The 26471-nt window shown below is 46.9% G+C and overlaps 1 protein-coding gene across 4 annotated transcripts in view; it reads left to right on the top strand.

Moving 5' to 3' along the window:
- Window positions 1–17076, top strand: part of BRPF3 (bromodomain and PHD finger containing 3) — a 34977-nt gene extending 17901 nt beyond the window's left edge. For all 4 annotated transcript variants that reach the window (XM_043907298.1, XM_043907299.1, XM_043907297.1 and 1 more), the window contains exons 9-13: window positions 2757–2850; window positions 6552–6649; window positions 9500–9597; window positions 13370–13524; window positions 14771–17076. In XM_043907298.1, coding sequence (XP_043763233.1) covers window positions 2757–2850; window positions 6552–6649; window positions 9500–9597; window positions 13370–13524; window positions 14771–14954 — 629 coding nt within the window. In that variant the 3' untranslated portion in view covers window positions 14955–17076. The remainder of the gene's footprint in view (window positions 1–2756; window positions 2851–6551; window positions 6650–9499; window positions 9598–13369; window positions 13525–14770) is intronic.
- The last annotated feature ends 9395 nt before the right edge of the window (window positions 17077–26471 follow it).

Raw genomic sequence — 26471 nt, forward strand, 5'->3', positions numbered from 1 at the left:
TATGTGGAACCAAGGACAGAGTTCCTGTGAGGAACAGTTTGGAGAGGGGCTTCCCGGAGCATCAGGAACCAACACACTGGGCGAGGTGGGCCTGAACGTGCCGGATCTCCGTTACCAGACAGAGCAGTAGTTTAGTCCTGGTGGGATATGGAAGCCCAGCTCACTTGGCAGGAAGGGGCCTGCCCTGGGTTTTGCTTCTCATGTCCTGTTATGTGGGTGGGTTTGGACTGTGTGGTTAACACATGCTTTTCTCTGTTTTGCTTGCTTCCTGCCTAACACTTTGTTTTGAGTAATACCTTCCCTTCCCATCTGGCCCAAGCTTGCCTGTATTAGGGCAGTAGGATGGTATGTAGAGTCAGGAACTTGAGCCTGAAGTAGGGTGTGTGTGTCTGTGTGTGTAACTTGAGGCTGAAGTAGCCTGTGTGTGTGAAGTAGGCTGTGTATATGTGTGTAACTTGAGCCTGAAGTAGGCTGTGTGTGTGTGTGTGTGTGTGTGTGTGTGTTGGGAACTTGAGCCTGAAGTAGGCTGTGTGTGTGTGGTGTGTGTGTGTAGAACTTGAGCCTGAAGTAGGCTGTGTGTGTGTGGTATGTGTGTGTAACTTGAGCCTGAAGTAGGCTGTGTGTGTGTGTGTGTGTTGGGAACTTGAGCCTGAAGTAGGCTGTGTGTGTGTGGTATGTGTGTATAACTTGAGCCTGAAGTAGGCTGTGTGTGTGTGGTATGTGTGTGTAACTTGAGCCTGAAGTAGGCTGTGTGTGTGTGGTATGTGTGTGTAGAACTTGAGCCTGAAGTAGGCTGTGTGTGTGTGGTATGTGTGTGTAACTTGAGCCTGAAGTAGGCTGTGTGTGTGTGGTATGTGTGTGTAGAACTTGAGCCTGAAGTAGGCTGTGTGTGTGTGGTATGTGTGTGTAACTTGAGCCTGAAGTAGGCTGTGTGTGTGTGGTGTGTGTGTGTAGAACTTGAGCCTGAAGTAGGCTGTGTGTGTGTGGTATGTGTGTGTAACTTGAGCCTGAAGTAGGCTGTGTGTGTGTGGTATGTGTGTGTAGAACTTGAGCCTGAAGTAGGCTGTGTGTGTGCAGTAAGTCGCTTCAGTCGTCGTGTCCCACCAGGCTCCTCTCTCCATGTGATTTTCCAGGCAAGAATACTGGAGTGGGTTGCTTTGCCCTCCTCCAGGAGATCTTCCAACCCAGGGATCGAACTGGCGTCTTTTATGTCTCCTGCATTGGCAGGCAGTTTCTTTACCACTATGCCACCTGGGAAGCCCCGAAGTTAATTAGGCAGACTTGAGTTCAAATCCCATCTTCTTGCCAGCGCGTATCCTGGGGCATATCAGTTAACCTCTCTGATTCTATTCCTTATTTCTGACATGAGGCTAGTGATACTTCTTTGCAGGGCTTTAAGGATTGGAAGCAGCCTATATAAAGCACTTGGTACATAGCGGTAGATGGTAGCTGTTATTGTTGTCATCTGTTGAGCTATATCAGGCACAGCCAAACGGCACGGTGCACTAAAAATGAAAGATCCTGCCGTAGGGAAGTAGATCTGGATGTCAGGCTCATGCAGCCTGAGAGGGCCCACTGCTTGGGGCTGAAGATAGTGGGCTGCTTCTCCTCCACTATCTCAGCTACTTGGTGCCTAGGAATGTTTTTGCACAGCCTTAGTGGAGTCTCACAAAAGCAGGTGTTGATCCTTTACAAATGAGGCACAGCTGGCTTTCGTGATTTAAATTGAGGTGGTAATGTTCGAGGCAGAGCCAGGTTAGGGCACGGATGTGTTGGCTCAGACACCTGCTCTCACAGGTGTAACTTGCTTCAGTTTTTCTGGCTGAGGTATGTGTGACTCCGAGCTCTTGAGCACTTGGCTCAGCTATCAGACTTGTAGGATTCTGGATTGTGGTTGAGAATTGGATAGATAGATAGAGAGTTGAAGATTTCAGAGCAGATGAAAGTTATGTCCCTGGGATGATCAGTCTTCATTTGCCTCTGAAGGGCTTCCTGCTGTAAATAGACCTTCCCTTATTCATACCTAATAGTATCCTCTATAAGTAAAAAAGTATTACCTTCACTTTAGGAAAGGAGAAGTCAAGGCTTAAATAGGAAAAGGGACCCATATTTCAGAGCCCAGTGTAGAACCCAGGGAATCTGACTCCCCATCCTGAGAAGGTCTCATCTCTCTGGATCTGCTGAAAAGTTTCCCCTATCCTCAACTTTGACTAGTTCTGCTAGATATCTCAGGGTGTGGCTGACACAGCCCTTATCCGGTCCCAGCCTGACACCATCCCAAAAGAATGAAGTTAGTTGTTGCCAGCCATGTGATGGATAGGGTGTGTGACTATTTATCTGAAGAGGCAAGGTGGGTGGGCTCCCCAAGAGGCAGAGGAGACTCCCCGATAATTGAGGCTTGAAATTAGAAGCAGATTCAGGGTCTCGTGAGCCAGCCAGGGTGAGGAAGTCTTGGTATTTCCCACTGTAGTCAAGTGACAATAACTAGAATGAGCTGTGGGCTGTTTCCTTCAAGAATACCCAGAAGGATGGGAAGGAAAATGCAGTGTCTGTTCCTTGCGCTACCCACCATCTCCACCCCCCCACCACCACTTTATCAGGTTCTCTCCACCACCCAAGACCCGTTGCCCAAGGGAAGGGACCTGCTGGCCTCCACCCCTCCTCCCAAGCCCTCCCAAGGCAGCTGCCTCACACTGCGGCATGTGTCAGGGGTTGGGGGTTTCTGCACTCAGGCTCACTCTGTGTGTCCTTGGCAGGCGTGACCAACGGCTTTGGAAAACACACCGAAAGTGGATCTGACTCAGAATGTAGTTTGGGTCTCAGCAGTGGACTGGCATTTGAAGCTTGCAGGTAAGAACCCTTGTCCCAGAGCTTTGCCAGCAGCTGTGCTACCTCTCTCTGTTTAATTTCCTTTCAGCTGCAGATTGAACCTCCTCCCGCCGATCTCAGTTTTTCCTTGCCCTACCCCTGCTATCTCCCAAGGCTGCTTGTCTATGCTTCTGGTAGCTCCTAGGGAACGCCATGACCCTTGGCTGTCAGGCCTGGTCTGACGGCAGGGGAGGGGTGGCGCTCATGCTTCACAGGGTTTGCAGAGCTGAATGGGCTCCAGGGGTGGGGACAGCCGGGACGGTGCTGCTCAGGGAAGCTAACGTTCGAGTCAGTCCCCACCCTCTCCCCAGCCCATAGATAACCTAGTTATAGATGGCTTTGTCTTTTGCTTTTTGGGGTATCATAGCAATGGCCCCTTTAGAAGTGTGGTGTGGGAGTAAGAAATGAGCAGATAGGAAGGTTGATGTTGCCTTTATTCTGACCGAGGCCCCAGCTCTTCTGCCATCCTTGATCTGGGAAGGGGTGGGTTTCTCTTCCCATTCTTTCACCTAAAGGGAGGATTTCTGAGAGCAGAACCTTCAAGTATCTTCCAAGTCTAAGAGTTTACTGAAACTGTGCTGTGTTGTGTCCTCTGCAAGATACCAGGGAGTGTGGGACTCTTGGAAATGGGAGACTTTCGGTGCCACAAAGGGAAAATGATTTATCCAGAAGGCTGACCTCGTGGTCCCTCCACATGGCGACTGGATGGATCCTGGTTTCAGAGTCGGGGGAGGAGATCCCAGACAGCACCAGAAAACTCTGCATCTTTGTTTGAACTGCCTCCAAGGCAGGCTGGGTGTAGGTTCTATTGGGTTCTTGCTTTACCCTGGTGCTGCCCGTTGGGCCTGGGCTGCTCTCCCACCACAGCAGGGCCCAGATTTCAGTGGGTGCTTTGAGATTTCTTCCCCACAAAGCCTCAGATAAGTCCTGGCTTTCTCCCTCCTTGTTGCAGCCCTGGAGCATAAAGGGGAGTGGATGGGTACACAGTTACTAGGCATAGAGAAGAGGCAGAGGTTTCAGAATCATACAGATGCTGCTAGCCTGGTCCTGGGTTGAAATTCCTGACTCCTTTCAAAGATAGGGTGCCTGGAAACTCAGTTCATTGGGGTAGGGTAGGAGTGGGGTTATCACACTGTCCCCGCTTAGCCCATGACTAAAAGTAGAAGGTGTGTTGGGCTCCTCCCTCCACAAAGGGCACTCTTCCCAGCTGTGAGCCACAGGAGCAAGCCAGGCCAGGCTCTGGCTAGCCTGCCTGTTCACACTGCTTGCCTTTCTGCAGAGCATGCCAAAGCCACCAGTATCTCTGAGTTCCTGCTCACTGTGGAAACAATGCCCTTGGAAGGCATTTCCTCTTTAACTCAGTGGTTCTCAGTAGAATTTCAGGGTTTGAAACAGGAGATTTAGAACTTAAACCACAGAATTTTTTCTGTCTTTCTTTCTCTCTCTCTCCCTCCCTCCTTAACACTGTGGTGGTAAGTACATAAAGGAAGATTTTCCTTATTAATTAGACTGGAATCATATGATTGCAGGATAAAGAACCTTGAAAGAATTTCTGGTTACTAATCCCATCCCCTTCCCCTCCTGTCTTTGGCTTTATCTTTTCTAATGATTTTCTGAGCAGGTTGGAGCTGCCCTCTCTTCTATGGGTCATTTACTCAATTATTAATTGAGCCAGGCACTGTTCTAAGCCCTGATAAGATGTCTGTTCTCATGGAGTTTATCTTCTAGAAAGGAGAGATAAATGTTAAACCAGTAAACAAAATATTTATAGATTGGGTGGTCTGCTTAGGCCTGGGTAACTTGGAGAGAGGGTGGAAATGCCAGCCGTGATTGAGTTACTTGTGCTTTTTTCTGTAAAACAAGAAAACAGGGATCTAGTTTTGGTGTTGTATCCTACCCCACTGAGCTCATCCTTCTCGGAGCTCATCCTCCGTAATTTATAATATTAAAGTGAGACGTTAAAATTTAGTGCCTTTTTTATAATAATATTTGGGCTCCCCAGATGGCTCAGTAGCAAAGAATCGGCCTGCCGATGCAGGAGATGCAGGAAACCTCAGCTCCATCGGTGGGTAGAGAAGATCCTCTGGGGGAGGAAATGGCAACCCACTCCAGCATTCTTTCCTGGAGAATCCTATGGAGCCTGGTTCATGGAGTCACAAAGAGTTGGATACAACTTAGCGACTGAGCCTGCACATACAACAATGTTTACTATACACCTGCTGTTTATTGAGTACTTAGTGTGTGCTGTACTGAGTGCTTCCTGTGTATTAACCCATTAAATCCTCATAGTATCACATGGAGAACACAAGCCTCAGAGAGGTTAAGTACCTTGCTCAGGGTAACAGAATGAATGAGTAAAAGAGTCAGATTCTGAACCCAGGTAGTTTGGCTCCAGAGTTTCTCTCATAGCCACTTGGTTGCGACCTCCTCTGTTGTATTTGGAGGTGTCTCCCTGGATCCATGATGTAAACTTGGAGAGATTTCCCTAATAGAACTGCCGTTTCTTACATTTTTACAGGGACTCAGATTCTCTAAGCCCAGTGGCAGATTTTTGTAGGGTGCGTGGGAACTGAATCCTGAATATGAACTGGGTGTTCTTTTGTTTTTTTCCCCAACAGGTCCTGACCACCAGGAGGAAAGCTCCCAACCTGCTAGTTAGTGAAGGATTATGATTGATTGGGTTCTGGTTGTGCTGGGTTTTCTGTGTAAGACCGTGATAAAGTCAGTTATGATTCAGTAAAACAGGAGCACTCTACTCTCCAACCAGTCTTAACTTCAACCTCTTCTTATCCCACTAGAGGTTTCTTATTTTTTCCCACTAGAGGTTTCTTAAGCATTTCTGCTCTGCTACAGGTTGTTGGCTTGCCTTTTAAAGTTTGATTGGAAAAAAAAAACCTTAGCCGCATCATTCTTGCCCAAAGGCTTCTAACTATGGTGGTACATTAGAAATTGCATTGGAAGCAATTTAAAAATACTAGTGCCTATGTGGGTTCCAGTTATATCATTATTCTTGTATTACTAGTCTCATTTTTGCCTATTACTATGTAGTCTTTATCTAATATATGATTTTTTTTCTCCTTGCAATAACCGCATTAAAAAAAAACCCCCGTCTGCTTGCTAGTTAAAAAAAATCCATCTCTGTCTAAGAAAAACTTCACACACATAAAGTAGAAGTGAGAAGTGGATTGTTTTTCCAATTTAAAAATGTCTTTCCTAATTAAGGAAGTAAGGCATGTCCATTATAGAAAATTTGGGAATGAGGCAGATTTTTGTGCCTCAAAAAGGAATTGGTTTCTAGACAAGCTATGTGAACCACAGAGTAAAGGATTCTGGGCAGACGTGAGAACAGGCCCTCCTCGTGGCCAGACTGCTTAGACTCTGGAAGGATTGACAAGTGCCTGGGGTGACCTACCCTCTGGGTGAAATCCAGTGTCCCTGGGCAGGGGAGCAGGCTTCACTTTCCAAGTTCAGTCCTTCCACATGGGTGACATGTTTCCTTAAGCTTCGTGGGAACATTTTGGTCAGAAGTATGTCATGGGTTTGTGTGAATGTTTAGGGGAAGGTGAGAAACCGTTCTCCTTGAAGAGCTGTTGCGACTCTGCCCCCGGCAGAGGTGGAGAGCAGAAGTGGGTGTGTTAGTCGTTTAAACTGCTCATTTCACTCCCCTCCCTCCCTACATGCAGTGGTCTGACGCCTCCCAAACGCAGCCGGGGGAAGCCAGCCCTGTCTCGAGTCCCTTTCCTGGAAGGTGTGAACGGAGACTCTGACTACAACAGCTCAGGTAAGGAGTGCTGTACAGGTGCACCTGGGGGAACCAGGCCTTCCGAAGAACCACAGCCAAACCCTGGAGTCCTCCAGACTGGACACAGGGCAGGGAGATGTCCCCTTCCTCTGAAATAATTCATCTTATTTTGAATAAGTGACACATGCTTTGGTGAAAAAAGTCAGAACGAGCCAGTGTTCAGTGGTTTCTTTTGTGTCTTTCCAGATGTAATCCATACATACACAGCCAAAAACTTGTGCATATATTCAAAAGAGTGAGCAGGGAAGCCTAACATGCACATTCCTCTAAACCATGCCTTTTTTTGGTTAATAATATATCTTCGAGATTCTTCTGTGCTTTTTATTGGCTGCCTAATGCCCCACTACATAGGAGTGCTATCGTGTACTCAGCTGGCCCTCTGCAGATGGACATTTAGATTGTTTTCATTTGTTGTCATAGTCAGTGTTGGAGTGAGCAACCAGGTACAAAGCTCATTTTGTATCCCTGGGGAGTATTTCTGCACATACACTCTTTCTGTATTGAAGGAGTATGCATTTGTATTTCTGACAGATATTTCCAGTCTGCTCCATGTTACTGAATTTCACACATAACCCTGTAATTTCATGTGATCCAGTACTTCCACCCCTCTCCCCATGAGAGAGTCTATTCCAGCAGGCCCAAACAGTAAATACTTGGATGTTATCTCCTTGGACTGAGGGAATGAAGGGCAGGGCAGAGCCACAGGAGAGGACTAGGTGGTGCTCAGGTGGGGCGGCTGCAGGGCAGCTGTTCTCTGAGCACAGCTGTGTCCAGCCCTCCCATGGAGGGTGTGCGCTCTGGATGCCCTATCTTTGAAGCTCTGTCTAACATACAGGCTTCAGGGCTTCTCTTCCTCTCTTTCCTATTCCCAACTGCTTTATTTTCCCTTCGCATGCATTTCTTTTTTCATGTGTGTTGATGAATGCATGCCTGCATATCTCATTGCTGTCTGACTGTCAGTGCCTAGAAGGCAGGGCTCATGTCTGGATTAACTTGTACAGCATCTAGTGCATAACTGGGAATGGATTTGGCACGTACTTTGTGTTTCTGGTAGTGACATTTTATTCTTATTGTAAGAACCATGTAATTATTAAAATGATGCCAAAGGAGATTTAAAAAGGAAACCAACCTTTCACTGTTCCATCACCTTAACACCATTGTCTTCATTTCTCTACATTGCCTTCCATTTATTTCAGGCACATTTTTAACAGAATGCTAAAGCAGAACTCATGTTCTTTCATATATTGCTTTTTTCAATGTTAACCTTCCAGTCAATGCATTATAATTTACTTACTTGTTTCATTAGACATTTGGTTATTTCCAACTTTTAACACTATACATAATGCAGTGAACCCATATTTTTGTCCAAATGCCTCTCAGTCATTTTAGAAGTTATTTTTCTAAGAACAAATTCCCAGGGAAAGCAATTTACTGGAACAGATGGTTCATACTTTTTTTTATGGCTCTTGAGACTTGCCACCAGATTATATTGTGAAAGGATTAGACTGGTCCCCAATTTCCTCAGCAGTATATGATTGCACCAGTGTCCCCACAGCCTGCCTCTTCAGTCATACTGGATTTTTATCTTTTTGTGGTTATCGCTATTGATTCAGTAGGTAGAAAACAAGACCTCATTACCAGTGATACATTTTTAAAAAAATTATAAACATGGGAGGTAATGTTTCCTTAGGAACATAATTTCTACTTTGTGGAATTTGGGCGTTTTTCCTTAGTCGAGTGTGGTCCCCTCACTGTTGCTAGTTTATAGGCTGGGAAGGGGAAGGGAGGTTCCTCTTCGTGTTCAGAGATGTTTGTGAAGGACCCGTCATGTGTGCTAGTGCGTTAGGTGCAGAACAAAGAAAGCTGAAGACCTGTGTCTGCCCCAGGACCCATGTAAGACTCTGACAAAACAGGCACAGAGAGAACCTCTGCTGAGTGCTCTGCAGCAAGGTGACCTGGAGCCAGGTGTGGCCCTGTCAGGAGAGAACTCATTTAGCTGGTAGTTTTCTGGGATATTTGTCCTAGGCGTCTTTTTCCATGAAGCTGCCATCCAGAGGCCCAGAGAGCAGTCTGTGGCTTTGCCAAGCTGCCGTATACTCTGTATTCCTGGTAATGAAGCAGTTATATTTTTTCAAGGAACATCAACCTAGGTAGGGTTCTAGTTTAGAGGTCAGCAAACTGTAACTTGTTGCCTGTTGGCTCACTTGGTAAAAATCTGCCTGCAATGCGGGAGACCCAGGTTCAATTTCTGGGTCGGGAAGATTTCCTGGAGAAGGAAATGGCAACCCACTCCAGTATTCTTGCCTGGAGAATTCTATGGACAGAGGAGTCTGGTGGGCTACAGTTCATGGAGTTGCAGAGTTAGACGCGACTGAGTGACTAACACTTTCACTTTCATGAGCTAAGAGTGGTTTTTACATTTTTTTCAAATGATTGAAGATCAAAAGAAGAATGATATTAATATTTTGTAATACGAAAATATATACAAAGTTCAAATTTCAGTGTCCAGAAATTGTTTTATGGGGACACAGCAATGCTCATTCATTTAGGAATTGCCTGTGACCGCTTTCATGATACAACAGCAGAGTTGAGTAGATGCAGTGGAGACATGTAGCACATAAAACCTAAAATATGTACTATTTGACCTTTTAAAGAACAAGTTTGCTGACCCCTAATCTAGTCTTAAGAACTCAGGAGAGGGTAGGGAAGAGGAAGGGTGGAGGGGATGTTGTTGACTCATTCCTGGGCTGCTCCAGTCAAATGGAGGCCCCGGGCAGGCCTCCTGGGCACTGTTCCAAGCCCCCTGTCTCCTCCCCTCCCCACCCCCAGGCAGAAGCCTCCTGATGCCCTTTGAAGACCGTGGAGACCTGGAGCCCCTGGAGCTGGTGTGGGCCAAGTGCCGAGGTTACCCCTCCTACCCTGCCTTGGTGAGTCTGCCCTTCCATTCTCCCTCCCCTAGGGGGTTCTGGCCCCTGCCTTGCCTCCAGGGCTTATCTGATTGGATCAAGCCAGCAGAGTGTGGTTGGGAGTCAGGGTGCCTTTAGCTGCAGAAGGGAGGGAGGTTTTATCCCAGCCTGGGTGGGTCACACCAGCTAGGCTTAGGGCACTTAAAATAGGTTACAGTATGCAGACAGAGGCTAGGGCTCTTAGGGTTTTAATAGAGTATATTTATTTGCTAAATGGAAAAATTATTATTATGCATAAAAGTTAAATGTGCTTATTGTAGAGAATTATAAAATCTGCTAATAATGCTTAATGTTTGGCTAAATGTCTGTCATGCTAAGTCCTTGAAATATGGAGAAAGGTATGATTATTCTCATTTTGTAGGGGAAAACACTGAAGATCTGTTGCCTATGGTCATCTAGCTTTTAAGTGGCAGGGTTGGAATTTGACAGTGTGTGATGTCAAAGCCTGTGTTTTGAGCCACTGAGTTCAAAATCACCCACAGTCCCATCTGTTCAGAGATTACCTCTTGATGTATACCCTCAGCCCTGTTTTGTTGTTGTTGTTGTTGTTGTTTAATGCATAAATATTAGACCATGTGCTGTTTAACCTTTCCTTTATTTAACAGCACACCATGAGCACACGTGTCTCATGCCATCAAACATTCTTTATCGGCATCACTTTCATGGCTGTGTCATCTTCAGTTATATGCGTGTACCTTATTTAGATCAGTTTGAATGTTTCACTATGACAAACAGCCAGTGGTAAGCTTCACTGTAGTTTAACATTTGTGCACATCTGTGATTATTTCTTTACAGTGAAGAAGTCTTAGAAATGTCTTCTTTGGGGCATATGTAGAATTCTGATACAAATTGCCAAGTTGCCCCTTAGAAAGTTAGGGGCAATCCCAGTTTATATGGGGCTTCCCTGGTGACTCAGCAAAGAATCTGCCTAAATGCAGGGGACCCAGATTCAACACCCTGGAGAAGGGAATGGCTACCCAACTCCAATATTCTTGCTTGGAGAATCTCGTGAACAGGAGCAGTCTGGGGGACTACAGTCCATGGTGTCACAAAGAGTCGGATACAGCTGAGCGACTAACACTTTCACTTTCCAGTTTATTCTCCCACCAATAGTAGCTAAAAATTCTATTTTTACCACCTTGATTGGGAAGGTCATGTCCATCTGGTAAATACTGATTCTAACCTTTGAGACATAGCAAAATCATCTCGGGGAATTTTTTAAACGATGCAGATACTGAGGCCCCATCCCAGAAGTACCATATTAGACTCTGAAACCAGACCCAAGCATGAATATTTTTTTAAAATCTTCCCTGGTAAAAAAAAAAAAAAAAAAAAACTTCCCTGGTGATCTGTAGCGAGGGCTGAGAACCACCCTGCCAGCCTGTGTGCACACAGAGCTCTGAGCCGCTCCTTGCTCATCTGTGTCTGTGGCTCTTTCTGGTCTCACAGCAGCCTCTTCAGGTAACGAGTACAAGAACTCTGATCTTTTTCCTGCTTGTGAGGAAACTGTATCTCCCGGAGGTTATACCACTTGCTGGAGTCATATCGGAACCCATGCTGCCAGCCTCCCCTCTCCTTAGCAGAGGCAGGTGGGAAATCCACCCTGTGATCCAGCGCCAGGGAGGTTGGGCCTGGGGCTGCCTTCACAGGCTCTGCTCTCGGTGAGACCCCCAGGTTAGTTGTTGAAGAAGTGGTTAAGGCTATGCAGGTTTGGTTTTGTCTTTTTAAATCTCCCAATACAAAAAAGTCAGTCTAAAACTAGTCTCTTTTTTTCCTTTTTAATTTTCTTCTTAATTATAATTTTCTTTTGCAATTAAAGAAATTCAGCCATCACCTGAAAACCCTACCACCTGAACACAGCCTCTGTTTTTTATTTTGGTTTATACTCTTCCAGTCATTTTCCTCTACATACTTAAATATGTACTTGCACATATAGTGACTATGGTTTTTAGTTTTCTGGGGCTCTTGCTCTTTAAAAAAAGTTTTTCTGTAAAAATTACATATCTACGTTATAGAAGTTTGTATAGACAATCAACACAAACCTCCAGCATCCTGACATATCATCTGTAAGCATTTTGTATTGTTCCTTCTATTTATTGTTTATATATTATAGCTATAACAATAGTGGGTGTACACATTTATTATGTAATATATTAAATGTTATCATAAACTTTATTTCCATGTTATTTTACATCTGCGTAACATTTGAGTGAGTGTGGCCCATTATTTGGAGTACATTTGCCTCTGTCTTCTTTAAAAAGGGAGGCGACCTCTCCTTAAGAGGGAGACTTTCCCATCTTCTTTCTGCCCTTGGGGGGAAATTTTTCACAGGCTGCCCCCACTTTCCCAGCCAGGCACTAGCCCCACTGTTGGTGATTGAGGAAGCTCAGGAGAGCCTGTCTGGTGATTCCCATTAGGACCTTTAGCATCAGTCCCAGGAGGGACAGACAGGCTGGGAGTTAGAGTTTTTATCAAATCATACAGCTGGGGGCAGGGTAGGGGTGGTTCTTCCTTAAAGTAAACTCTTAACCAGAGCACCTGCTTTTAGCTGCTTATCTTGAGACGGATGTAAGGAAGCTGGCAGACACCCAGAAGTAAATAGAGCAATTTATTATTACGAGAAGAGGCCCCCTGGGACAGGGTATAGGAATTACGATTTTTCCATCTCTGGGGAAAGCTGCTTCCTCGGTAAGTTTCCAAGTCTCCCTGGCCTTGGTGCAGAGAGACTTTATCAGCCAGGTCTTCTGGAAGCAAGGGCTGTGCAAGAGGCAGTGGGCAGTTGAGCCTCAAGTCCAGGTGCCTGGTTTTTGTCCCAGCCAGCTGCATCCTACTGTGCTTGGCATTTTCCTCTGTAGACTAATACTTGTCAGCAGACTTCTCAGCATTAGCAAGAGAATGAAATAAGATGATATGTGAATAATTAGGAGCTTCAGTAACAGTGTCAGTACTTCGTAGCACTGGTGAGTTATGTTGTGTTGATGCCACCAGGCATTTTGCTGAGCCCCTGCCCCTGTGGAGCATGCAGCCTCAAGGACTGATTCTTCCAGTGGCCTTTGTTTCCAACCACATCATTCTCCCCCTCTCCAGCAGCCCTCCAAGCTCAGTCTCTTGGCTTCTCTCTGACCTTACCATGGGATGTTAAAATTGTATCTGGTCTACACACCAGGAAGAATAATAGACAGGAAGGTGGCGGGTAACCAGAAGATATGTTTAGGTGAAACCGAGGGGGTGGGCCCTCTAGCTGAGGCAAAACCTTTTCCACAGCCATGGTGTCTAGGAATGCCCCTGAGAGTTTGAAATGAATTATACAGGTTCTAAAGGGAAATTGGCAGGGAAATGGCCTTTATTCCTCTTCTCTAAGGGACATTGGGAGGAACACGTTTATCTATCTGGCCTGGACATCAGAGACAGTCCACTCACTTCTGACAATGCCCTGGCTTCCCAGACCTTCTCTTTCAGCTTTGGGCCTGACAGTTGATGGAGCAAGCTTTCTTATTGGAAGGTCTTATTGGAAAGAGCCGAAGGATTAGAATGGTGTCTGGGGAAACAGAGTCAAGGTTTATGTTTGGGGTACTGAGGGTCATTGGAAGAGGTCAGCCCCTCCAACACCGAGTCAGGCAGGGTCAATCCGCTACACAGCTCTGGTGTAGGGTGGCTCAGTGCTTAGTCCTGCAGCAGGGTGCACAATTCACCCCGTCCGCCCCTTGCTGACTCCTCTCCCCTCTGCTTCCAGATCATCGACCCCAAGATGCCCCGGGAGGGCCTCCTGCACAATGGTGTCCCCATCCCTGTTCCCCCACTGGATGTGCTGAAGCTGGGCGAGCAGAAACAGGCCGAGGCCGGAGAGAAGCTCTTCCTTGTCCTCTTCTTTGACAACAAGCGCACCTGGTGAGTGCGTGCTGCCGCTGGGAGGGTGCGCCAGGACGCAGGCTGGGGAGCCCAACTGGGGTGCTGTTCTAATGCTGACGTGCTGGGGGCACACAGGGCTGTGGACTCAGCCACTCTGCCTCTGCTCAGTTGAAGGTGAAAGGTTACCTGCCAGCAGCTAGTCTGCCTTTGCCATGAGAGTGGTGATTTAGTGATAGGAATGACAGTGCTGAATAGTGCTAATGGTAACTGAGGGGTTTGGTAGATCAGAGTCTCTGAGAAGCACTCTGAGATGGAGATTTGTGTTAGGAGGCTTCTTGGGAAAGCTGTGGGGGTGAAGGGTGAGGGGTGCAGCCCTAGGCAGAGGAGGCAGTTGGAACTGCAGAGGCCACAGCTGATCCTGTTTGAGCTCATTAGAGATGTCAGAAATGGGGGCCGTGCCCCTGCACCCCAGCGTCAACCAGGCCTTGAATGCTGGCTGTCCTTGTGGGGGTGATTCCTGGAGAGAGGCTCACTTGAGAGCCTATAACCTGCCGCTGCTCCCAGCGGCTGCGGGAAGGCGCGTCTCAGTCCTGGGTGGCTGGGGATTTGTGGGAAGTGCAGAACGCACTCCAAGGGGCTTGTCTGCTCATGGTTTAAAAAGGCCAGCACCCCTGCTTCTGTAGAGTGGGGAGGCAGGACTAGCTAATAACTATTATCTATCGAGGATTTACTCCATGTCCTTATGCAGATTGCTTTACATGAGTGATTTCATTTGATCCTCATTTAACTCTTCATCAATCCCCTCCCAATCCATTTTGCAGCTGAGAAAGCTGAGGCTCAGAAAGCCAAGAACCTATAGCTAGAACTGGGATACAAACCAGGATCTGGCTCCAGAGGCTGGGCTCTCAGCCATACGTTCAACTCACCCAGGGATCTTTTAAAAACACCAGGTGTAGGCCCCACCAGAAATCATTCCACTGATTCCTAGCAACAGCTCTACTTCCTTAACAAAGCTGCCTGACTCTCCAAGGCAGGGTGAGGCTCAGAGCCCTCCAGGGGGCACATGGGCTTCCTTCCAGCAACCTTCAAGCCGAGTGTCCTGGGGCCCAGGTAAGGGCCTGGCTACAAAATAAGTCCCTTCGTGGCCTCCTGCCTGCAGCATCCCAGTCTGCTTCCCTCTCCCTGTCCCCTCCGCCTGGCTTGGCTGGTCATGGGCAAGTGGGTCCAGAGGAGCCTCCTGTGGGACCCACCACTGTCCAGGCCTCTTACTATGCTTATATTTTAGGCAGTGGCTTCCGAGGGACAAAGTCCTGCCCCTGGGTGTGGAAGACACTGTGGACAAGCTCAAGATGCTGGAAGGCCGCAAGACCAGCATCCGCAAGTCAGTGCAGGTGGCCTACGACCGCGCGATGATCCACCTGAGCCGTGTGCGGGGGCCCCACTCCTTCGTCACCTCCAGCTACCTGTAAGGGGGGCCCGCCCTGCCTCCGTCCTGCAGGGCACAGAGAAGCCTCTTCAGGCCCCAGCCAGGCATACGGCCGGCTGCTTCCCCCTCCCATGGCAGGCCAGGCCCTGGGCTGTGTCCTCCCCATGGGCAAGGCCCCAGTTTTGACTAACTGCATGGTTCCCCTGGTGGGCCTGCTGTGCCAAAAACTCCCACCCGAGCTCCCCCTGAGCTGGTCCATTGAAGAACCAGTTAGAAGTAGAAACAGCTGTGAGGTTTGGGCCCAGCCACGGAGATAAACCTGGCCCTGGAAAGCAAGAGGTCTTGGGCTTGCTCAAGGCTGTGCCTGGTGCCCTCCAACCCACTCCCAACTAACTACACCTCAGGGTGAGCGAGGCTCGAACGCTGACCCCAGAGGTGCTGTGGATACACTCGGGTCCTGCGGGAATCTCATGGAGCTCACCCTCTCTCCCTCCATCACCCCTCCTCCCACCTCTTCCCTGAACCATCCTGCACCTCTGCCCAGCCTCTCGTTCTCCTGTGTTCCTTTCCCAGCTTTCTCTTGTGCCAAACTGACAGAAACCATCACCAAACTGATCTTTTTTCTTTTTATGTCTCATTCCCTTTGAGGCCAGCTGCTAACTACCACTTGGGTGACCCCTTCACCAGCACACCTCCCCGCCCCCTTGTGTGTGCTGCAGGCAAACAGCAGAGGCCAGACTGTGAGAGCTGCCCCCTTGGATTGAGGCAGGGCCCTAGGGCCTCTGCCTTGCAGAGAGGTGGGCTCAGGCTGGGCGGGCTCCTGTCAGCAGGCCAGGCTTCTGGTGCCCGTGGCCATCTGTCCACGTGGATTCTGCAGGCTGTTGGGGTGAAGCTGTGCCCTTTGGCCGGGTCTGCTCTTTTCCTCCTCCTAGCCGCCTCACGGGTTTTCATTTTCTGTCCCTGCAGTCTCTAGGCTCTCATTACCACCAGGGACGGCGAGGGGCCTATAGTCCAGCATCTTCCTGTCCTCTGCTCTGCCCTGCTCAGCCTCTGCTGCTGCAAACTCCAGGGAGTGCAGCACGTTTCTTTCAGACTCGCTGTCCCCTCCTCGCTTTTCCTTCAACCCCCTCTCCACCTTTACCTTCTCAAAAACAGAAGGGAAAAAACAAAAACTGTGAAACGGGGGAATGCTGACTGACAAACCAACACAACTTTCAGAGGCTTCGATGTCTGTTCTCTGACGTTTCTTTTCACCTCTTAAGCACCAAAGTTGCAGGGCCAGGTTGCCGGCCACTGATCGCCATGTTGATTTTTAACCTGACGTTCTTTTTAATTGTTTTAAATTTTTCATAGGGGAGTTTTGGACAAAACGAAGTCACTGGGGAGATCACTGCCATTTTTACGCACTTGACTTTTTAAAAATACAACCAACCAACCGCCACGACTTCTTATACACTTGGGACACGAGCCAGAGTTTAAAAGGGAACCAACAAAACTCTCTATAACATAATAAAGGACGGGGTTTTGGATTTTGTACAATAATAAAACTACAATGCCTATGGCTAGGGAAGGACATAGTGTATATAATTGTAAAATACTGTTCTAAATTATTCAGGCCTATAGTTTCCATTACTGGAGTCCTCCATTGTGTGGCTGAGTATTTTAAACGCACACCGTGTGTTTTATTTAAAGGAGCCAATGCGTCCCCCCTCCCAGGTAGTCGGTCGGCTGTGGACTCTGTGACCCTTGTCTCAACCTGTGTCGTAAGATCTTGGGGCTTTCTCTTTCTGTGTATCTCTTCTTCCCAACACTTTCTCTTTCTTAGTCTGTCTGTCTTTTTCTTTTTCTCAGTCTCTCTGAATCTTTCCGTCTCTGAGTCTCATTTTTAAAACTGCTCTTTTAGAACGGGAAACGGCTCAGATCCTGCTGTGGCATGGGGCCTACGTGTCTCAGTCGCGTCTGCTGTGAAGCACACGATGCTCTATTTATTGTAGAAAGTAACTTTATTTGCTTTCTAGAATTGTTTATAACAGATGGTATAAGAGAGGTAATAAACAGAGAAAACTCTATGCTTGTAAAGAATACAAAAGTTAATTTTACCTACTATAATATGACTGTCTTAAACTTATTTTCTCTCTGAGAAATAAATGTTCTAATGGGCAGCAGCCGCTGTGTGTGTTTATGGTTGTCAGTGGGGCCTGCCCTTCTCCTCCTAATCTCTGCAGCCCTCTCCCTCCTCAGGAGGCCAGGGCCATCAGTGGTTGCATTAAGAATGGGGTTGCCTAAGCCGTTGCAGACTCCCAGCTGGAGCGTGCTCTGTCTGCCTGCTTGTCTGTCTCTCAGACCCCTGGAAGAGATGTGAGGACGGTTTCTGATGTTTTTCTCCCCAGCAGCACTGCCTTTTGGGAGTTGTGGAAGGTCCAGCCTGCCTCCCACACCTCCGCTGCCCTGTGGCCACCTTCCTTCAGGAGCATGTTGCTCCTCGTCCAGCAGGAGAAATGGCCCTTTGGACAAATCGGGTACCTGTTCACCAGGCTTGCAGAATTGGAAACTCTAGGCTGTCCCCACCTCCTTTGTCTTTGTTGCTGCCCACCTTCTATTGATGGCAAGCCAGGACTCAAGAGAGGCAGGCATGATCCTGGTTACTTTTACAACTAGAAGGGAACCTTGAGCTTACCCAGTCTTCATTTTGCATACAAGGAAACAGACCAGCAAAATTAAAAGACTTGTCCAAGATCAGCCAGCCAAGAAATGATGGCAGAATCCTGGGACAAGGAGCTGGCTATGCTGGCCTGTTCTGTACCTCCTTCCCCTCTCTGTGGCTCTGGCTCCAACATTTCTGGAAAGCAGTATCTTGAGCAGAAACAGGAGTATTCCTTGGGGCCACCTGCTCTGTTGTTGGGCCTAGGATAGTTTTTCCCTCTGGTTCTGCCTGGCTGCTCTGCTTGGCTGGAAGTTACATGTCTCAGTGTGTGGCTGGAGGATACAGGAGTCACCTCCTCCACAGGGCTTTGGAAATTCTTATCATTGAAGTCACCAAAGTATAAAGGTTCTCACTCTGGTATAACATTAACAAAATATCTCTAATAAACTGATAGCCCTTGTATTACATGTTAGTGTGCAGGATGCTAGCAACCTGATGTATAAATGTTGCAGACAACTCTAAAAAAGGTTCCAGAAGAACGAAACAGTTAATTCAACCCTTGAAAAACGGGGTTAAAAATACCTATACATAAATTTTTATTTTGAATTATAAAAGCAATTTAGAGAGAAATTATAAACTCACCCTGTAAAACATATGCAAATAAAAATGACCAGATGAGTAGGATTTTAGCAGAGGGGAATAAAAAGGAAGTCATCGTAAACAGATGAAGCAACTTAAACAAATGGTGACCTCTGGGAGGTTTGGTGTGTATTCCAGCTGCAATAATTACCATCCCCTTTGAGTAGAGGCCATTCAGGGAGTGAGGCAGTGTGTTGGGATTAACAGCCTTGTCACTGACTTGCTGTGTGATCTCAGGCATGGTGCTGGACCTCTCTGAGCCTCTCTGAGACTGATGTAATAGAGGACCCCGAAGCCAGGGTGTGGCACTAGTCCATGGTAGGTGACAGCAGTCATTGAAAGATTTGAATAGGGAGGAAACTTGATTAAAACTTGGCGACTAATTAGACTGATAATCAGAGTCAAAAAAGTGTTATGGAGGGTCATTGTGTGGCTGGAGTGACCAGCAGTGGGTTTGTGGGTGAGGAGGAAGGAAGAGTAGGTTTTGATCAGTTTATGTTGCCTGTGGGACATTGAGGAAAGCCCCCAGCAAACAAGTGGAACTGGACTTGGAGTTCCAGAGGAACATAAGAGCAGATGATAGAAATGTGTGGCCATTGAAGCCCATCGGGGTAGTTAAGAATGGTCAAGGATGGAGAAGGAAATGGCAACCCACTCCAGTATTCTTGCCTGGAAAAGTCCATGGACAGAGGAGTCTGGCGGGCTGAAGTCCATGGGATTACATGACTGAGCATGTGTGCACGACGGTGGAGGGAAATGGGTTGGTAGCAATAAAGTGGTAGAACTAAAAAAAAAAAAAAGAATGGTCAAGGAGAGAGAGTGGGGAGGACAGAGCTAAGAAAAGCCCCTTGTATCTAGAGACTGGGGCTGGGGGACAGGTTGGAGACAGTCCCCAAGAAGGGCCTCATGCAGACAGTGTTGAGTCCTAAGAGTTATCTAGCCACACACACCCCCAACCACCACCCCTCAACAACTCATTTCACAGAGAGGGGCAGGTCAGGCGTGCTCAGCATTGCAGAGCAGGAAAAGGCAGTGCTAAGAAACTAGCACTTTATACTCTCTTCACGCCCACGTATTCAGAGCCCTTGAGGTGCGTAGAAGTTTCCTTGATTTATTTTTATAAATGCTATGATTAAAATTCATAGCCTCAAAAAAAAATAAAATAAAATTCATAGCCTCAAATCTGAAATACGATACTGGAGCTTGTGAGGGCCCTCTGACTAGGAAGAGAAAATCTCTTCTTTCCTAACAAGTTAAAAAACAGTAAAAGCACTTGCCAAGACCCTGGTCAGCTTGGTCACTTTCCTTAATGTCACAGTTGCCATTAACACTTGAGTGTGAGTTTGCCTGTCAGGCTCTCCTGACCTGGCCAGGCTGTGAGCTTTGACTTTGAGAGAAGAGAAGAGGGGGCAGGTAGTAGGACTGCTGGGCTCTGGGACAGGAATGTAGGGGGGCCTTGTCTGCCCCTGGCTGTGCAGGCCATCCTCCGTGTCTGTAGGGCAAGGAGTGTGAATCTCTGGTCCTGCCAACTGCAGCCAGTCTGGCCTTTACCAGGACAAGGGGAGGAGGTCTTTGGAGGAGCAAAATGGTTTCTCCAAAAGATGAGGAAGAAGTTTCCACCTCACTGTATGGTAGGGAAGAGGGGCCCAAGAGATACGTGTTTGGGCCAGAGCTGGAGTGGGGCTCTGACTTGACCTTGGCACTTGGGGATTCCCTTCTGTTGTGAAGGGAAAAAAGAGTGAAGAGGAAAAAAAATGATATATGTATATATATACATATATATATATAGCATGCTATACTATATATATTTTAGTATTGTCTACAATTTTAATATTCTTAAGAGGGCCAGGACTCACAGGCTACATGACATAGAAAAAGGCAGTTGTCCCCAAAATTTCAGAAACGTTGTTGTTAATGTTTCAAAGAACATGTGTATCCTTTGCTTGGCGCCTATAAGTCTGGTTGGAAGTGGTTTCAGTCTAACTCCCCTCACTTCTGCAGCAATAGCTGAGTTCCTTCCTCTTCCTTTCTTCTTTATATTGGCCCCTTCGAGGGGGCATAGAGATGGTTTGGGGATGTAACACTGAAGGCTCCTGGTGGGTGAGAGTGCGGGTTGCATAGGGGCCCTAAGAAGAGTCTCCCCACCCATCCCAGCTTCACAGTCCAGAGGACCCATGAAGGATTTTATTTGAGCTGGTCACAAAAGAATGTAAGATTGTTCATTGCTATCTAATTTGGGGGAAAAATTTTTTTTCTAAGTACAAAGGAGAAAGTAAGACTATTTAACCACCCAGAAATAACCATTTCCACCATTTTAATGTAATTCCCTTATAGTCTCATTTTGTTTTTCCCCCTAGATAGAACATGTATTTTAGTTTTTTGTATTGGGTAGCTGGGAAGTCAGCTGGTAGCTGTCAGCAGTCACTGCAGAAGTGCTCAGCATGATTGGAACACAAGGCCCAACAACTTTTCTGCCAAAATTTAACTTACCCTCTCTTGCTCAGTATCATGAGCTGGCTTATGCCAACCATTGCCTGTTAATGTTTGCTTGTTCCCTTTATTTTGCTAAGATATCTGTAGACTCTTAACAATTGAAATTGAATGAGAGCTATAGTTCTCCATCCCAAGAACCTTATTATTGGGGTACATTTCTATGGAAATCAGTCCTAGACCAAATTCCACCCCATGTTCAAACACCTATGAGCGAGGTGGCCCGCAAATGGCCATGTACTTTCCTCTCCAGCCTGAGATGTTCCCTCTTTCTGCTTGCTGGTGGAGCACCAGCCCCTGACATGAAAGGTCATTCCAAGGTGGACACACCCTGCATCTGAGTAGTCAGGTCAGGGGGCCAGAGCAGGGCGCTTCAGACCAAGAATATTTTTGTTGTTTTTGATATAACTTTACATACAGTAATTGAGATACACAAACTTTAATCTCTGAGTTTTTATATTTGTTTCCATCCATGAAGCCACGGATTTAACCATGGATTTTAAAATACAGAACATTTCCTCATGTTCCTTGGCACCTATAAGGCTGGTTGGAAGTGGTTTCAGTCTAACTCCTCTCACTGCTGAGCGATGGCTGAGTTCCTTCCTCTTCCTTCTTTATACTGGCCCCTTTGAGGGGGCATAGAGATAGTTTACGGACGTAACATTGATGGCGAGAGTGTGGGTTAAATAGGGGCCCTGAGGAGAGTCTCCCCACCCATCCCAGCTTCACAGTCCAGAGGGCCCAAGTACAGAACATTTCCTGCCAGAAAGTTCCTCATATTCCATCCCAGTCAATATCTGCCCAATCCCCCAGCCAAGGGTAACTACTCTCCAGGACTCCACAGCAGAGATCAGTGTTGCCTGTTCAAGAACTTCATAAAATGGGATCATGCAGTGCGTGCTCTTGTGTCTGGCTCCTCGCATTCAGCATCAGGCCTCTGGGTTCCGTCCATGTTATGCACGTAGCTGCACTTGTTTGGGGTAGTATTCTGTTGCACAGAAGCACCACGCTGTGTTTATTATCCATTCTCCCGCTGGTGGACTCTGGGTTGCTTCCATGTTGAGCTGTCATAGTAACACTGCTATGAACACTCTCGTATAGGTCTTTTGGTAGACACAGTGCTCATTTCTCTTCAGAAAATCCCCAGGAGTAGAATTGCTAGCTTTAGAAAGTTCAACCAAACAGTTTTCCATTGGTTGGGTGATTACACTCCCATAGCCGTGCACAGGTGCTCCACATCGTCACCAACACTCGTGTTGTCACGACGTTGGCACTAGACGTGCTTGCTGAACAGCTTCCGCCGACTGCCATCATACAGCCTGGCTTCTTCCTTGGTGATACCACCTTGCTTCCAAGGCAGAGGTATGAACAGCTAAGGTGTTTGCAACCGCGGAACCCCTCACTGCGGGGATGTGTAAGGTGGGAGAGCTAATCCTGTCCCGCGTGGCCCAGCCTTCTGTTAGCACCCACCTCTACTACAGAGCCACGCAGATCCCTGCACTGGCTCTTTGGGGAATAAGGACCTTCTTGGTTCAGAGTCACACAAGCCTCCCTGGCCGCCCCATCCTCATCCCTGGCCACTGGGCTCTGGGGGACTGAGCCTGTCTCCTACAGACCCACACCACCAGTGCTTCACCCCTCAGGCATCCTGTGTACAAGCAGGGCAGAAGGCACCCCGGGCACACTGCATCCAAATCCTTCCTCCCCCCAATGGCTGATGCTTGAAGCTCCATTAGCACTTCATGCCTTTACCTCTCAAGGCCATGATCCTTGGGGACGCCTGTGACCCTGGTTTTCCCTGAGTTATTGGTATTCCAGAATAATAAAGAATTGCGAGCAGGTCTCGATGAGGCTGTAGGCAAAGGACACTGAGTCCTTGAGAAGGGGATGAAAGAGGGGATGAAAAGGGCCTGTTTGTTTCTGGCTGACCTTGGTGACACAGACGCACACTTCAGAGCCAACCAGGATGAAGGCTCATGGAAGTGACTTCAGAGGAATTGCTCAGATCACAGGTGACCGAAGGTCTGAGATAAGACCGCAGGGTCAGGGGAAGAGACTCGGGGAGGGAGTCTTGTTTGGAAACAGAGCTCTGGAAACAAAAGATTGCAGAGCTGAGTTGATGTGGGCAATCATGGAGGCCAGCCCTGTTTTTAGGTGCAGAGCGTGTTGGGGTGTAGGCCAAGCTGGGGGATGAGGACTCGGGCCTCCCTGGGCTGTTGGGCAGGGCTTCTGGCTCTGCTTGCGATTTGGGCACGCCCGCAAGGCTTCGGAAGGTTCTGGCTGCCAGAGCCCTGCCATTCACTCCTCCTGCCCCTGTCCCTCCTCCCTTCCCTCCCTCCCTCCCCTCCCTGTCTCCTCTGTCTTTCTTCAAATTTTATTATTACTTATTATTTTTAACTCCAATCGACAAATGTGATTCAAAATTTTAAATCTTCAGGAAAGTCTCCCATCTTGTGCCCAGCCTCCTAGTTCCCCTCCCAGAAGCCACTGATTTTACTGATTATGTGTGTAACCTTCCAGAGGTGGTTTAATGTTGGTGTATGTGCACATGTGCATGAGTCTGTGTGTCTCCTCTTTTATACACATGGTAGCACACTGTTCACATTGGTCTAGGCCTTGTTATTTAAAACTTTCTTGTCTTTTTAAAAATTTTTAAAATTTATTTATGGCTGCTTCACTGCTGTGTACAGGCTTTCTCTAGTTGTGGCGAGCAGGGTCTACTGTTCATTGAGGTACGCCATAGCACACGCAGACTTCAGTAGTTGTGGCCCACGGGCTTAGTTGCTGTGCAACATGTGGGATCTTCCCAGACCAGGAATCAAACCCGTGCCCCCTGCATTGGCAGGCAGATTCTTAACCACTTGGGACCACCAGGGAAGTCCCAAGTCTCATGCTTTAGAATTGTTTTTATTAAATATTGGTTAAATATAAAATAGTAGTTATATAATATGTGTGTGCTCAGTCGTTCAGTCGTGTCCGACTCTGTGCGACCCCGTGGACTGTAGCCCGCCAGGCTCCTCTGCCCATGGGATTCTCCAGACAAAAATACTGGAGTGGGTTGTCATGTCCTTCTCCAGGATACAATATATATAAATAATTTTTAAAAACCCATGATACAATAAACCACCTAGTACCTACCTACCTCTCCTAGACATGGAAGGAGGCTCTTTAAAATCCTTTTGTGGCCCTTCTCACCTTCACCTTTTCTTCTCCTAAATACTATCCTGAATGTTATGCTTATCATGCCCTTTTTTCCTTTATAGTCCTGCCAAATGTTTATGTCATCATGCGATAAGTATTGTATAGTGTCTTACCATTTGGGATTTTAAAGAGAAGGAAGGGTATTGCTTGCAACCTTCTGCAGCTTGCTTGTATCCCAGCTGTGATTAGATTAGGGGTCCTGAACTTCAGTCACGGGATATCAGTCATTTTCACTCTGGTATGGAATTCCATCATATGAAAATACCACAATTAATTTTTCATTGCACTTATTTAGGGACATTTGGGTTACTTCCAATTTTTTGCTACTAGAATCAGCACTGGTGTGAATGTTCTTAATTGTTTCTCCTGATGTGTATATATGTTTAGGGGGTGGTTGGGGTAAGGATTTCTGTGGGGCATTTGTAGGGGCCTAGGGAACACACTTGGAGAAGGCAATGGCAACCCACTCCAGTACTCTTGCCTGGAAAATCCCATGGGCAGAGAAGCCTGATGGGCTGCCGTCTATGGGGTCGCACAGAGTTGGACACGACTGAAGCGACTTAGCAGCAGCAGCAGCAGCAGCAGGGAACACGCTGCTGAGTTTTCCAAATTTGCTGGTATATTGATTGCAGTCCTTTCACAGCATCATCTTTTAGGATTTGAAATAGCTCAAGTGGAATTTCATCACCTCCACTATCTTTGTTCCCAGTGATGCTTTCTAAGGTTCACTTGACTACACATTCCAGGATATTTGGCTCTAGGTGAGTGATCACACCATTGTGATTATCTGGGTCGTGAAGATCTTTTTTGTACAGTTCTTCTGTGTATTCTTGCCACCTCTTCTTAATATCTTCTGCCTCTGTTAGGTCCATACCATTTCTGTTCTTTATCGAACCCATCTTTGCATGAAATGTTCCCTTGGTATCTCTAATTTTCTTGAAGAGATCTCTAGTCTTTCCCATTCTGTTGTTTTCCTCTATTTCTTTGCATTGATCGCTGAGGAAGGCTTTCTTATCTCTCCTGGCTATTCTTTGGAACTCTGCATTCAAATGGGAATATCTTTCTTTTTCTCCTTTGCTTTTCGCTTCTTTTCTTTTCACAGCTGTTTGTAAGGCCTCCTCAGACAGCCATTTTGCTTTTTTGCATTTCTTTTCCATGGGGATGGTCTTGATCCCTGTCTCCTGTACAATGTCACGAACCTCCGTCCATAGTTCATCAGGCACTCTGTCTATCAGATCTAGTTCCTTAAATTTATTTCTCACTTCCACTGTATAATCATAAGGGATTGCCACAGGACTGGAAAAGGTCAGTTTTCATTCCAATCCCAAAGAAAGGCAACCCCAAAGAATGCTCAAACTACCGCACAATTGCACTCATCTCACATGCTAGTAAAGTAATGCTCAAAATTTTCCAAGTCAGGCTTCAGCAATACGTGAACAGTGAACTTCCAGATGTTCAAGCTGGTTTCAGACAAGGCAGAGGAACCAGAGATCAAATTGCCAACATCCGCTGGATCATCAAAAAAGCAAGAGAGTTCCAGAAAAACATCTATTTCTGCTTTATTGACTATGCCAAAGCTTTTGACTGTGTGGATCACAATAAGCTGTGGAAAATTCTGAAAGAGATGGGAATACCAGACCACCCTACCTGCCTCTTGAGAAACCTATATGCAGGTCAGGAAGCAACAGTTAGAACTGGACATGGAACAACAAACTAGTTCCAAATAGGAAAAGGAATACGTCAAGGCTGTATATTGTCACCCTGCTTATTTAGCTTATATGCAGAGTACATCATGAGAAATGCTGGGCTGGAAGAAGATTGCCAGGAGTACATCATGAGAAATGCTGGGCTGGAATCAGATTGCCAGGAGAAATATCAATAACCTCAGATATGCAGATGATGCCACCCTTATGGCAGAAAGTGAAGAACTAAAAAGCCTGTTGATGAAAGTGAAAGAGAAGAGTGGAAAAGTTGGCTTAAAGCTCAACATTCAGAAAACTAAGATCATGGCATCTGGTCCCATCACTTCATGGGAAATAGATGGGGAAACAGTGGAAACAGTGTCAGACTTTATTTTTTTGGGCTCCCAAATCACTGCAGATGGTGATTGCAGCCATGAAATTAAAAGATGCTTACTCCTTGGAAGGAAAGTTGTGACCAACCTAGATAGCATATTAAAAAGCAGAGACATTACTTTGCCAACAAAGTTTCATCTAGTCAAGGCTATGGTTTTTCCAGTGGTCATGTATGGATGTGAGAGTTGGACTGTGAGGAAAGCTGAGTGCCGAAGAATGGATGCTTTTGAACTGTGGTGTTGGAGAAGACTCTTGAGAGTCCCTTGGACTTCAAGGAGATCCAACCAGTCCATCCTAAAGGAGATCAGTCCTGGGTGTTCATTGGAAGGACTGATGCTGAAGCTGAAACTCCAATACTTTGGCCACCTCATGTGAAGAGTTGATGCTGGGAGGGATTGGGGGCAGGAGGAGAAGGGGATGACAGAGGATGAGATGGGGATGACAGAGGATGAGATGGCTGGATGGCAGCACCGACTCGATGGACATGAGTTTGTGTAAACTCCAGGAGTTG

This window comes from Cervus elaphus, chromosome 7 (assembly GCF_910594005.1).
Source record: "Cervus elaphus chromosome 7, mCerEla1.1, whole genome shotgun sequence".
NCBI lineage: Eukaryota > Metazoa > Chordata > Mammalia > Artiodactyla > Cervidae > Cervus > Cervus elaphus.